Source organism: Vombatus ursinus, unplaced genomic scaffold, assembly GCF_900497805.2.
Source record: "Vombatus ursinus unplaced genomic scaffold, bare-nosed wombat genome assembly UNPS02014789.1, whole genome shotgun sequence".
NCBI lineage: Eukaryota > Metazoa > Chordata > Mammalia > Diprotodontia > Vombatidae > Vombatus > Vombatus ursinus.
In genome coordinates, this window is record NW_020954567.1 from 23,451,581 (window position 1) to 23,465,236 (window position 13,656).

The following is a 13,656-nucleotide window of genomic DNA, read 5'->3' on the forward strand; positions in this document are numbered from 1 at the left end:
TATTTTATCACATTTATATACCATAATTAATTTGTTCAACCATTCCCCAATTGATGAGCATCTCCTAAGTTTCTAATTCTTTGCTATCACAAACAAAGCAGCTATACTTTTGTACATATATGGTCTTTTTTTCTCTTTTTCTTTTATCTCATTTGAGCATAGATCTACTAGTGGTATTGCTGTCCCAAAAGACATGTGCAGTCTAATAGCTTTGGGGCATAATTCCAAATTGCTTTCCAGAATGGCCAGACTATTTCAGCCACAGCTCCAACATCAGCACATCAAGGTATTTGTTTTCTCACAGCTCCTCTAGCATGTCAACTGCCAACCTGTTGGGTATAAGCTGGAATCTCAAAGTTCTTGTAATTTGCATTTCTCTACTAGTGATTTAGAACATCTTTTTATATGTCTATTAATAGTTTGGATTTCTTCCTCTGAAAACTGCCTATTCATATCATTTGACTATTTATCAGTTGGGAAATGGCTTTTATTTTTATAAATTTGAATCAGTTCCCAAATATCTTAGAAATGAGACCTTTATCAGAGAGATTTACTGCAAAGAATTTTCCCCCAATTCTCTGCTTCTCTAATTTTAGTTGAATTGGGACTGCTTGTACACAAACTTTTAAATTTTATGTACTCAAAATTGCCCATTTTGCTTCCTACAAACCTATCTCTTGTTTCGTCATGAATTCTTCAGGGAGCCAAACGTCAAACCTTGCCTGAGGTACATACACACATGCCTTGTCAGGGCTCTGCTGAACAGGAAAGAGCCAGTGCTCTGACAAGCTTCCATTTTTCTTGGACTGATAAATGTTGGGCAGCACCAAGTTGGAACAGAACACAGAAAAACAAATACATTATATGGCCTAAGGCAAGTTATTTCATCCATCACCTCTAAGCTCTATTTCCTTCTTCTCTTTCTTCCTTCCTTCCCCCCTCTCTCTTTTCCCCACTTCTACAAAATAGGCATAATTTCATCACTTGTGTTTCTGACCAAGACAGGCAGGCACTGTAGAAGGTAATTCAGAAGAAAAGGGGAAGTAATCATAATTCATCAGCAGTGGTACTAATGAAAGTTGATTCAACTAGAAGCAGGGCTGAGAGTGGCACATTAAATAGGATCTCTTAGAGACATGATGGCAAGATTTTAACCATTAATATTATCCTAAATGCTAAGCACATTCCCAGGGGTCATATAACAGTTCACCTTCCTTCCAAGAATCAGAAAGTAGGGGAAAGAAAAAATACTTTTAGTTTGATTGTATTTTAGGCCTAAGTAAGTTACTTTTCCTGGGTAATTCAGTATAACAATTTGTTATAAATGCAGAGAGACTAGTAATTGACAGGGTTTGAAAATATATTGACAGGCTAGAGTATTCATTAGGCTGAATCTGTAAGGAAGATATTCAGTAAGGATTAATGTAAAATCTTACAGTTGGGCTTCAAAAAAATCAGCTTAAAAAATACACCTTAAATATACCTTCAACCTCCCCTTCCCAGCCTCTCACTAAAACCCTCCTTATGAGATTACCTTTAATTTACACTGTAGATAGCTAGCTAGCTAAATCATATATGTACATAGTTATTTTCATGTGAGGGTAGAGAACATGTTTTTACTTTCTTTGTCGGCTTAGTACTTAGAACAGCACCTGGCACATAGAAAGCCTTTACTAAATGGTTTTTTTTTTTTTGTTCTGTTTTATTTTGCTTTTTGGTGAGGCAATTGGGGTTAAGTGACTTGCCCAGTGTCACACTGCTAGTAAGTGTCAAGTGTCTGATGCCAAATTTGAACTCAGGTCCTCCTGACTTCAAGGCCAGAGCTCTATCCACTGCATCACATAGCTGCCCCCTAAATGTTTTTTGATTAACAGGATGGGACTCTTCTGTCTGACAAAGATCTGGGAGTTTTGATGGACTGAAAATTCAATATAATTCAGCAATGTGATTGGGGTAGCCAAAGAAGATGCTAATAGGATCTGGGAAAAGGGTGTGATAGTATCCAACACTTTGCCCTGGTCACATTATATCTGGAGTACTTGGCTCAGTTATGGTCCCACAGATTGTTGGACACTGATAAACTGGAGAGTTTATCCAAGAACATGAAAGACATTGGGTTTATGTCATATGAGAACTGAGGATGTTGAGCCTGGAGAAAAGAAGACTAGTAGAAACATTATAGACGTCTTCAAGTGTTCAGAGAAGTGCCATGAGGAAAAAGGATTGGCTAATTCTTCTATCTGGCTCTTGCAAGCAACAAAAGTTCCATGAAGTTATTGGTGAACCAGGAAAAAAAAAACTTTTTATTAATGGCCTAGCAAGGCTGGGTGTCCCACGTGTGGACACACCCTTGAGGCACAAAAGTACAGCCTTTTATACCCTATCCCAAAACTCAAGTCCCTCCTCTGATTCCCCATTGGCTAGACACTACAGAGGTCACAGCCTAACCAAAAAGCACCCAATTTCCCCACTTGGGTCACCACCCCAAATTATATCTCCCACTCCCTATATTGTGTTAGACAACCTACAGCTGTCAATACCCCAGCAGCTACCTGAGGGGTTTTGGGGACTTATCCACACACTAATGAGCAATATGCCGAAGCAACATTCCCAACCACATTTTCTATAGCTCTCAAGGGCAAATGTACAAATGTAACCAATTGGCTACATGAGGAGGGTTGCAGCTCATTGGAGGTCTTCTAGCAAAGGCTGAGTAGTCCTAAGTCAGGTAGATTATGGTGGGGATTCCTTTCTTTTATTGGTTGGGCTAGATGTTGACTGATATCTTTACCAACTCTAAAATTAATATGGTTTTGTAATTTTTCTATCTAGGTCTCTGGTTTAGGGATCTAAATCCCCTTGGCTGAGTTTGTAGATAAAGTGTGGACACCAGAGCCTAACAAAGTTTGTCCCTAATGGCCTTCTACCTGCTCAATCAATACCCTTTACTTCCTTCTAGGAGCTTGGCTGTGTCTTAATATTGCTAAGCAATTAGCTGTTAACAAAGTTAACTGATTAGGACCCAAGGTGTGACTTTAAATAATATCAAAATATTAATAGGGGATTGTAGTAAGACTGGTAAAGCTTGCCTTGACATCCTTTTATGGAGAGGGAAACTCTGTAGAGATTGTATGTCTGGATTTCAGCAAAGCATTTGAGGAAATCTCATAAAATATGCTTCTAGATAAAGTTGAATAAATCCTTTTATTAAGGGGATTCATTCTGTGAAGTTTGGATTTAGTCAAAGGGCTGCATTTGAGGAGCTGAGGAAAACACTGCGGCCTCAAGGCCACAGGTTCCCCACTACTGACTAGCTCATAGTCCAGTAAGGTAGATATGGACCTAAAATGCTTTCCCTCTCCCCAAATTAGAATTGCCTACTCTGGGGGTGGGGGATGGAAATGGGTCTGTTTGGGCTAGAGTACTGTTTCTTAGGAATCGGTGAATAAACATTTAGTAGAGCGTCTCAGAAAACCTGTTGACTCCAACCTAGCTCAGTAATCTTGAGAGCCAGTTCCTCCCAGTTCAAAGCTATCCTAATTGTCATTGGGTTGCTATTTGAAACAGAATGAAGTATTCATTCACCCAGTTGAATCATTTAATCTCTTCTGGGTTTCAAACACAGGACAGGAAAGTTAATACCGATTCCCCTCGGGTACGTAAGTTCTCCAGATGGTCCTCTTTGTGAATGTCATTGTGCTGACTGCATCAAGTCCCCAAACATTGCAGAGTCTCCTGGAATAGGTCTGTAATCACCCAAAGTTTATTTGGTCTAACCATCTGCACAGGAAAGATCAAGTAAATGAAGAATGTCTATTGTCCAGATTTCAACATGAATCTGGATGGACAATCAATAGACATCAGTATGTATATTTGGGACAGACAGTACAGATGGACAATGAGTCAGACACAAAGTTGAGCAGGAGGATGGGGGCAGGCTGCATTGCCTTCAGGAAACTGCAAAGCTCCTTTACTGACCCCAAGCTCCCCATGAAAGCAAAGGCCCATGTTTTGAATACCAATAGTCTACTGAAATTGATATACAACAGCAAAGCATGGAATACAACTATTTCTGAAGAATAAAAATGACTACTCCAGAGGTCGATGGAAAAAAGCACATAGTACAAGCTTCAGAATATAACCAAATAGGAATTTCAAAGAAGGAGTAAAAGACCTTATCAAGGAATTGTGTTGTAAGAAGAAAAGGTGGTTGGGTCACATGGTGAAAATCAAGTAAATGTAAACAGGCAGAGTGTTCCACTGGTACCTTTGAAATGTTGAAAGAAATTGATGAAGGCCTCCTACTATGGAACCCCTAGTGAACTTATGGGAGTATTTGGACAAGAGTCACACAAGATGAACAAGCATTAGATGAGGCTGATATCTGCATAGAAATGATAGATCACAGATATCTTTGAGAATCTGAGAATCTTCAGCTTGCTTTATCCTTTTCCTCAGGGGTTCTTTGATGACTTGAAATTTCATTTTCTTTTTTTTTTTTCAGTGGGTCACTGAATACTTTTATTCTACACATAGAAGCCACTAAGGATCTGGCCTGTGGGTTTGTTGGGGCTGCATCACAAGTACATGGCTCCACACATCAGCACCGGGGTTGGGGGTGAGAACAGGTCATTCTATCTCATTCACAAGATAATATGGGTCTTCAGATAGAGCACCAAATGATTGGGTAGTTCCTGGTAAGACAGTTCTAACGAAGCAGTGAGAACATCACAGAAAAGTGGAGGGGAGAGAGAAGTTAAGCAGCCGAGGCCCCTGCCCCCAAAACAATACTGGTCTAGTACTTGGTGCTGCCCATTCTTAGGACAGGAGCAGGCGTCTACAGGGATGACTGGCGCCTGTGAGCTCTGAGGCTTCCTGGCCACAGAGCTTACTTGGCCCGAGGGTTTCTGAAGCTCCTTCCAGTAAATTTAGCCTTGCTGCCCAGCTCTTCCTCACTTCTGAGAAGCTGGTTATACTTGGTGAGACGCTAAGGTCGCCAGGGGGCACCAGTCTTGATCTGCCCAGTGAAGAGACCTACCACCAGGTCTGCAATAAAAGGTATCTTCAGTCTCCCTAGAATGATGGGAAACCATTACTCCCCACCCATTGGACTCAGTCAGCTTGCATGCCTGGAGAGATTCAGTCGCAGAGCCAATCTGGTTCACTTTGAATAGGAGACAGTTGTAGGCTTTCTCACTCACAGCCTTTTCAATGCACTTGGGATTGGTCACTGTGAGATCATCCCTTGGATGCCTGCGGTAGCAGTGAAATTCTTCCAAGCTTCCCAATCATCCTGGTCAAAGGGATCTTCAATAGACACCACTGGATAGTCCTTGATGAAGCTCTTGTAGATGTCCCCAAGCTCAGAAGGGAGACGTATCTGTTGGAATCATCAGGAGACTTGAAGTCCAAGTCATATTTCCCAGATCGGAAGAATTCTGAGGCAGCGATATCCATGCCAATTGTAACTTTATCAGTACAGCCAGCCTTACCAATAGCATTCTTTAGCAGCTCCAGAGCTTCCTTATTCTCCAGGATGTCAGGAACAAAGCCACCTTCATTCCCTATGTTGGTGGTATCCTGTCCATATTTCTGCTTAATCACGCTCTTCAGGTTGTATGGTAGACCTCAGCTCCAATACGCTTGGCCTCCTTAAAGTTTGCAGTTCCAACAGGAAGGATCATGAACTCCTACATTGCCAGCTCGTTACCAGAACGGGAGCCACTGTTGATAATGTTGAAGGCTGGAATGGGCAGGATAACTTCATCATTGCCTGCAAGGTCAGCAATATGGTGGAACAGGGAGACACCTTTCTCAGCAGCTCCAGCCTTACAAACAGCCAGAGACACTCCCAATATGGCATTTGCACCAAATTTAGATTTATTCTCAGTGCCGTCCATTTCTATTACTAATTTGTCAATCTTCTCCTGCTCCATAACATTCAGTTTCTTGCTAACCAGGGTCAGGGCAATAGTTTTATTGATGTGCTCAACGACTTTTGAGACATCTTTCCCCATGTAGCAGGTCTTACCATTGTCTCGGAGCTCCAGGGCTTCATGGATACTGATAGAAGCACCACTGGGCACAGCAGCTCAGAAGAGACCTTTTTCAGTATAGAGATCAACTTCAACAGTGGGGTTTCCATGAGAGTTGAAGATCTCTGTTGCCTGGATCTTGCAAATAGACATGTTGAGTTTCTGGATGGGGCTTCTTCTGCTGGGCTCAGAGAACAGAGGCTGAGGAGGAAATCTCATTTTCCTGAAAAATAGGCCTGTTGCACCAGTCCACCACTATCTAGGCCCCCAAAGATAGTCTAAGGTGCTAGCCAGGATTATGTCCCAGAAAATACATGGGGAAAAATGCATAAACACTACTTGAACCAGGTTAAACTTGCCAAAGTTGAGTTGAAAGGATGACTTCTGTGACTCTGTGGTCTCAGGGATAGGAATGTGTAATTCCAAAATCATTGTCATCATCCAAATTAAAAAATAATTAAGCACTTAAATGAACTAGGGTTTTGGAAACATTAAATCTATGTAGATCAAATACTGTAATGAATTATTACTTGGTAAAATTTCATACAGGGCTCATTGTGTTTGATGAGATAAAAGCAAGAACTTCAGAGTTTGGTGCACAGCTGAAAAGTATGTACACTATTTACTTAGCAAAGATTTGTGGATTTTAAATAATAGCCACAATAGTGAAGGATTCCGAAATGTACAAGACATTTAAAATCTTATTTCTAATGTCCTAATATTGCGCTGTTTTATGTAGTCACAGCTGTGGGCACAGAAGCCTATCTTCTGGCTCTAATGGGAATGGTGATTAGGGTTTGTGGTGAGGTTCCTTGGGTGGATTGTGGAAATAATCCATGCACAGCATTTTTTTTTTCTTTAATGAGGGGAAATGGGGAGTGGTGGAGTTACAAATGCTTTATGCTTCAGACATTTTAAGTGGTAGAGATTTAAGGGGTAGAGAGCCCAACTATTAGGTATAACTTCATACAAAACATTAAAAGGTGACCAAATTTTGTATTAAGAAACTTAAATTACATTCTCAGCGCTCTCTTTAAATCACTCCTCAGGAGAATATGCATATATTCTAGGACTGAACACAATCAGGGAAGGCCTAAAGGAAATTGGGCAGCCTCTCCTTTCTGTTATCTTTTGGCTCCAGTTTAGTGCCCAGCATCAGTTGCTTGTAATGAAATTTGGTGTGAATTTATGATTGAAGGGAAAAGCAAAATATCTCTCTTGAAGAAAGGTGCTTATATCAGTTCAACATATTTACTAATGGGGAGCACAGTAGGAGATAGGATTACAAAATATGGATGAGGACAAGAGATTACTGGTGGATTGTAGATTTTCTTTTTATTAGCAAAGAACTGGAAACAAAGTATATATGTCTATCAATTAAGGAAATGGCTAAAACAAATTGTGGTACATAAATGTAATGGATTATTAGAATCATTGATTTAGAGCCAGAAATGACCTTGGATGTTAGTGAGCTCAACCCCTCATTTTACAAAGGAAGAAACTGAGGCTGAGTGTTACTTGAGAGTCACACAGCTAGTGTCTTAAGTAGTATTTGAACTCCTATCCTAAGTTCAGCAGTCTACCCACTGTGCCATCAAGCTCCCCTACTGCACTGTCAGAAACAATGGGTATGAAGAACATATCAAAGTATGGAAAGACAAGAAATAATTTAAAGTGAACAGAACCATGAGAACAACAATGTAAATGAAAAATAAGTGAAACGAAATGTGGTGAAATTACAATGACCAAGCTTGATATGAGAGGACATCCCCCTCTCTTTTTTTGCAGAGGTAGCAGTCTATTGGTATGTGAACCTGCATAGAATGTTGGACTTGATGTGTTAGGTTACTTTCACTGAACTTCTTTCCCCTTCTTCTTTACTCTGTCATAATACAATAGTTCTCTGAAAAAAAAAAAAACTATCAACAAAATAAGAGCAATTTACCTGGGCAACTCTTTAGTACTCACAAAATTCATTTTATACTTAATGATTTACAAAATATTATATTAGTAAGACACAGGGGTGAAATTTAAGTTACTTCACATAAATGCCGTGATTCTCTCAGTGGATGCACCAAGCTCAACATTGAACCATCCTTGAGAAAGCAGCCTCACTAGAGGGCTCTCTTCTCTGTGAGTCGGCGTGAGTCAGTGTCCAAGCATGGTGGTAGGGGGCACTGTACTGCTGGAAATCGTCTCAGATGACATGCAAAACTCAGGTAGGTCATCGCGGCGTGGTACTCCCAGGAAATACCCGGACAATATTCCCTATCAGAACTCGTGACTAGTTAAACTGATTTCATTGTGTCGCTACTTTTTCTTTCAAAATTGTAGCTGGATTTTTTTTTTTGCTAGTTCCAAATCACTTGTATGTTTGGACTTCAAATAGACGGATCACTGTTTTTTTTTTTGTTTTGTTTTGTTTTTTTTTAGCAGACCAGGAAGTGAAGGCTCTTCCTTCGGCTATCATGACAAATAAAGCACAAAAAAAGGGTCGTTACAGTCCGGTAGTTTCCTCTCAAGTGGTGCAGGCACGTATAAATCCCCCCAAGGCACATGCAGAGCGTTTTGACAAGATGGAAAACCAATAATCAGGCGATTCCTTTAAACCTCCTATTCCGAGCTCCTCCTGCTATTTTTCACCTCCAGCAGATTACCACCGACTTGCTTCCTTCTTTCGGCTGCTTTCCAGGACCGAGGGGCAAGATAATTAAAAACCCCGAAACCCCCTTGCCAGATTTCCTCCGTCCTGGGGCCTCGATCCTCCCGCCGACTGGATACTTTTTTGCCCCGCGCTTCGATACACTGTGACTTAGCCGTAAGTTGTGGCTCAGACTCAGAGCCCGAGGACGCTCGGGTCTGGGAGTCTCCAGCACTGACTTTGACCTTGACCTCTTCCAGCGCACTGCGCCGGATGACCGACCCTCAACCTTCCCCCTGGGCTACAGAAAAAATACTTTTAAAGGCGACCTCCCCCCCCCCCCGCCCCGCTATTTAAAAAGCCCTATTGTCATTAAGATTTCCACATGCGTCCCCCAGCCGCCGGGCCTGCGGCGCTAGGGGCAGCTCCAAAGCCCGGGGGCTCCCGGGGCTCCCGCCTCCCCCGCAGCCGCGCAGGTCGGCTCCAGGGAAGCCCTCGGTCTTCCCCCAGCCGCCGCCGCCTTGCCCCGCCCTGCTTCCGTCCCCTCCTGCGGGCGCTCAGAGGACTAGGGGGTCGCTCGGGCCTCGGAGAAGGGTCAGGGAGGTCAAGCAGGGGAGCTCCCGAGGGGCCGACCCCCTAGACAAGGGCCGCAGGACTCGGGGAAAGCCGAGGGATGCCGCGGGCGTTTTCCCCGGAACCTGTTCGCCGCGGGAAAGATCCTCCTCTCCCCCATCCTCGACTCCCCCCCCCACACTGGTTACCACGGCAATACAACCGCAGCCGCGTGTCGCCATGGCAGCCGCTCCTCCAATCCCATTGGTTTCCTTTCCTTTCCTGCCGGGCTCCCCACTCCCTCTAACAGTCCCTCCGCGTGCAGAGGGAGGGGCCGGGAAGAAGAAGAGGAGGGGTCCCTCGCTTCACTCCCTAGCGCGCGAGGGGAAGAATAGCGTCGGGGGACCGGCGGAGGGAACTGTAGGAAGAAGAGGAGGCGTTTCCGGTGGGGAAAAGTGAGGGAGTGGAGAAATAGGAAGCGAGGTTGGGCTGCGGTGAAGAGAAAGACGGGGGAAGGTTTTGAGTGTAACTCCAGTCTGTTTCGGGTTCGATGTTCCCGGAGCGGCTGGGGTTGCCCCTTCCCCCTGGAAGCGGGAGGAGGACAAAACCCAAGGTGATCAAGCGCCACTAGCAAGCCGTTGAGGCGCCGCAACTGCAGTACCCGCCCCGGACGTCCCCGAAGTCTCTCCAGAAGGGCGGCAGTAAGGCGGTGGAACCGGTGCGGCCGAAGTCTCGCGAGAGCGGCTCCATCTGATTTCCTTCCTCTCCCCCAGTCCTCCCGCCCCCTTCCGAGGACCCTCCCCCCTCCCCCTCCTGGGTCGTAGTGTCCCTGAGCCCCACGGGCCGGAGCGGCAGCGAGAGCAGCTTCACTCACTCCCTCCCCCACCCCCCCCATCGCCTCACTCATCCCCCCTCCCGCCGGGCGAGGAGGAGCCGGAGGAGAGGAAGATGGCGGCGGCCGCCGGCACCAGCGATACCGCGGGGCCGCTCCGAGGAGCCTGAGAGACCCACGGACGCTTCGCGGGGAGACGCGGCGGCGGAGGATGAGCCTGCAGAGCGCGCAGTATCTCCGGTGAGAGCCGGGCCGGGCACCCGCCTGGAGGGAGCGGCGGGGGGGATGGGGGAGTCCCCATGCGGGGTTGGGGGAGCCCCGGCCGGCACCCCCGGGAGGTGGGGGCCCCTGAGGAAGGCGGCAGCTGCGGCGGCTCAGGGGTCCGGGGGGTACCCGCTGGTCCCGGCCTGGGGGGGGCGGGGAGCCGGTGAGGTCCGGGGGACCCGCCCGAGTCGGGGCGCCCCGGATGGGAACCCGCACACCTGGGGAAGGGGGCTTCTTGGAGGAACGGACAACTGGGGGAGGGGGGTCCCCAGCGAGGGAGATCCTGAACGGCCGAGAGAGGCCGGGCGCTTCGGTGACCGTGGGTCGGGGAAGTCCGGGGCAGACCTCAGGGTCACCGTAATCACACAGAGATGGCCAGGTCGTGGAGGAGTCCGTGTGAGGTTGCTGGATGGAGTATGAGGAACTTGGGCTGCTTAGCTAGAGTGACGTATGGGGGGGATAAAAGGGGGTGGGGTCTAGCACGCTTCGTTTGGGAAGGGAAGGTACCGAGAAAAAGGTGGGTGGCCCTTGGTGGCACTTGGGAGTGGAGTCCGACCACGACTTCTCAACTTGGTATCACCCCCGGCTCTTAAAGAAAGTACTTTGCACTTAGGTGATTAACGTTTGTTGAATTGAGTGGGTGGGTGCCGGGACTGGAGAGATTTACATGCGAAGGGAGGGTGATTGGGAGCTTAAATGGTGGAGGAAGTGAAATGAGTGTCTCCTAGCCAGGGTGGAGAACTGAAATGTGGACCCTTGGGTTGCAATGATGAGTAGCGTGGGAAGTTAGTACTCTGCAGATAGAGGGTCAAAGGATTTTTAAAGGCCTTCCAGGTTTAGGTTGGGAAGCATCAGGGCTAGGAATGCCAGGCCGTTTGGGGAGGTGGGAAGGGAGAATGGTTCTATGCTTTATGGAAGAGGGAGGGGTGAAAGGCTTGAAACGAGGAGTGCCGCTGTAGCTTTATTAGCTAAGTAAAGGTTGATGCTGTGGGGGGAGGGACTGTTAACTAGTGAGGGAAGTTGTTCTGCATTCGTAGCATCTTGGTGATTTGGTTTAGTCTGAAAGGGTTATCAATGGGACCTTAGAAATCATCTAACTTACTCCTTCATTTTACAGATGAGAAAACTGAGGCCCAGAGTAACTTGCCCAAGGTCATACAGACTTAAGTAAATTGCAGAGCCAGGATCCAAGCTGGGGCCCTCTGACTTGAAATCTTATTCTACTGCATTGTGCTTGGAGATTGAGAATGACTATTGAGTAATGCAAGATGAAAAACATAAGAGATTGTACAGAAATGGTAGTTGGGGACATATATGCAGTGTGGAAGTTACCTAATTAATTAGTTGATTTATGTGTCTACAGAGAAGACTCTTTTTTCTTCTGTTCTGGTATTCCACCATGATTAGAAGCCAAGAATGTTTTTTGGGAGGACAGAATCTTTACAATATAATGTGTCTTGGTGCATTTGGACACTGGGGAATTTACAAAAGAATGCCAGTGACTTCTGTCAACCCTGGGCACTTTAAGCTGTTGCTGGAATCAGAAAAGGTTTTACATGCTGGTGGATTTCTAAATTTTCTTTTTTTCAAATTTTATCTCCTAGCATTTTGAAGGAGTAGGGAACAGTTCTTGTGTGATGGGTTCATAATAGTGACTTTGGGCTTGGTTTAATTCTTTGAAGAAGTGAGGAGTAGAATGGAATCACCATGGGCATCCGAACAGCAGTAACGGCAGGGTCAGGAGGACCTGGGCTCAAATCCTGCTTTGTATGTGACTGGCGAAGTCACTTATTTCTGTCTTTTTCCTGGTGCAAAGATCAAGGGGTTGGATTAGATGAATGGGATCCTTGCTATTTCTGAATCTGTGATCCTACGAACTAGCTAAATCAATGTAGAAGATAGAGGATCTCAGGAACTGGGTTTTAATGAAGGGTGAATTTAGTGGAAAGGGCATCGGGTTTAGGAGTCTAGAGATCTGTATTCTAGTCCAGGGCGTTCCTGGGTTTTAGCTTTATCCAGTACATGAGGATGTTTTACTAGATGATCTCTTAAAACCCTTTCAAGCTCTGTGAATTATGTGTAACAATCTTGCCAGGTAGGTGGGCTGAGTCTGAGACGGCTTTTGAAAGATGATTCTTCAATCTCATGCCTCTTTCCTAACCCAATAAAGCAGACTGGTATTGGATTTAAGAGACTGATGTACGAGATGATTGAAGAAAGGTCACAGGGTCATTCTTAAGCTTTTTCTCCTAAAGGTGGTTAGGGAGAATCTTCAGGAAAGTATTTTCTTAAGACTTCTCTTATAGGTTCTCAAATATGATGCTAGATACTGCTGAATGCATTTGAGGGTGTGGAGGTCATTCTCTATGACCTTGATTACAGGACCAGAAGTTTTGTTGCCTATCTTTATCCATGGTAGAGGAACAGTGACTGGACAATTTTAAGATTGCATAGCTACTGATCTTTGTGTAGACTTTAACCACACTTGAATTTTAGTTTACAAAAACTAGGACCTCTTGGCATTGGTGTGGTAGGATGTTGAGACTTGAGAGTGAAACTGCATGTTTTGGAAGTCTCCAAAATGAAGATAAGATATGGGAGGCCTTTAGGGTAAAGGGTGGGGGAGAATTTAAATATCACTAGGGGACAATACATATGCATTTAGCTGTATTGAGTAAAACGATAAAGGGGAGGTGCATATCTCATACTTTGAAAAGATTATATTATGAACCAGCTGAGGTAGTGCCTATAAAACTGGATTGGGAGGGGAGTAGGGGGCAGATCTTATGAAATAGGTTATCAGAATTACTATCTGGAGGCATTAAGTTGAGGAGTGAGGTTTCTTGAAATGTATTCTTATGCTGAATAAAAAAAAAAAGGATGCGGGGAATGATACCTTAATTGGATTGAAGTAACATTTAAAAATATGAGTGAATTTTCTCCTTTGACTCATGACACATTGGAAAGAGGCATTTCAAAGGTCATTGTCACAATAAGCCAAAGAGAAAAGGTAGGGTGAATTGAGATAGGTTATTAATTTGGGTGGGAAAGGGGATGACTTTACTCTTAACTAAGTTAAAAGGATTACCCTGATAGAAGAATTGGGATTCATATAAAATATTCACTTTATTAAATGGAAAAGGGAGAGAATTCTGCATTCCAACTGACATCCGAAAGAATTTATTAAAATTGAATTGGGAGATGATCGAGTAGATAGAATGATTATATGTTAAAGCTCATTATAAAAAGAGAAAGCAACCAGTGGTACCTATAGTTGTTGGCATTCTGTCAGGGCTACACTTTTGAAAGTCTCTAGACTTTGTCCAGCATGT

At 44.6% G+C, this 13,656-nt stretch overlaps 1 protein-coding gene and 1 pseudogene across 1 annotated transcript in view; one reads left to right on the plus strand and one right to left on the minus strand.

The window, feature by feature from the left end:
- Positions 1 to 4,597: 4,597 nt before the first annotated feature.
- Positions 4,598 to 6,269, minus strand: LOC114047656 (annotated as a pseudogene).
- A 3,509-nt stretch (positions 6,270 to 9,778) lies between these two features.
- Positions 9,779 to 13,656, plus strand: part of SMG7 (SMG7, nonsense mediated mRNA decay factor) — a 96,676-nt gene continuing 92,798 nt past the window's right edge. The window contains exons 1-3 of the mRNA XM_027868422.1: positions 9,779 to 9,841; positions 9,887 to 9,971; positions 10,002 to 10,300. Of these exons, the coding sequence (XP_027724223.1) occupies positions 9,779 to 9,841; positions 9,887 to 9,971; positions 10,002 to 10,300 (447 nt within the window). The remainder of the gene's footprint in view (positions 9,842 to 9,886; positions 9,972 to 10,001; positions 10,301 to 13,656) is intronic.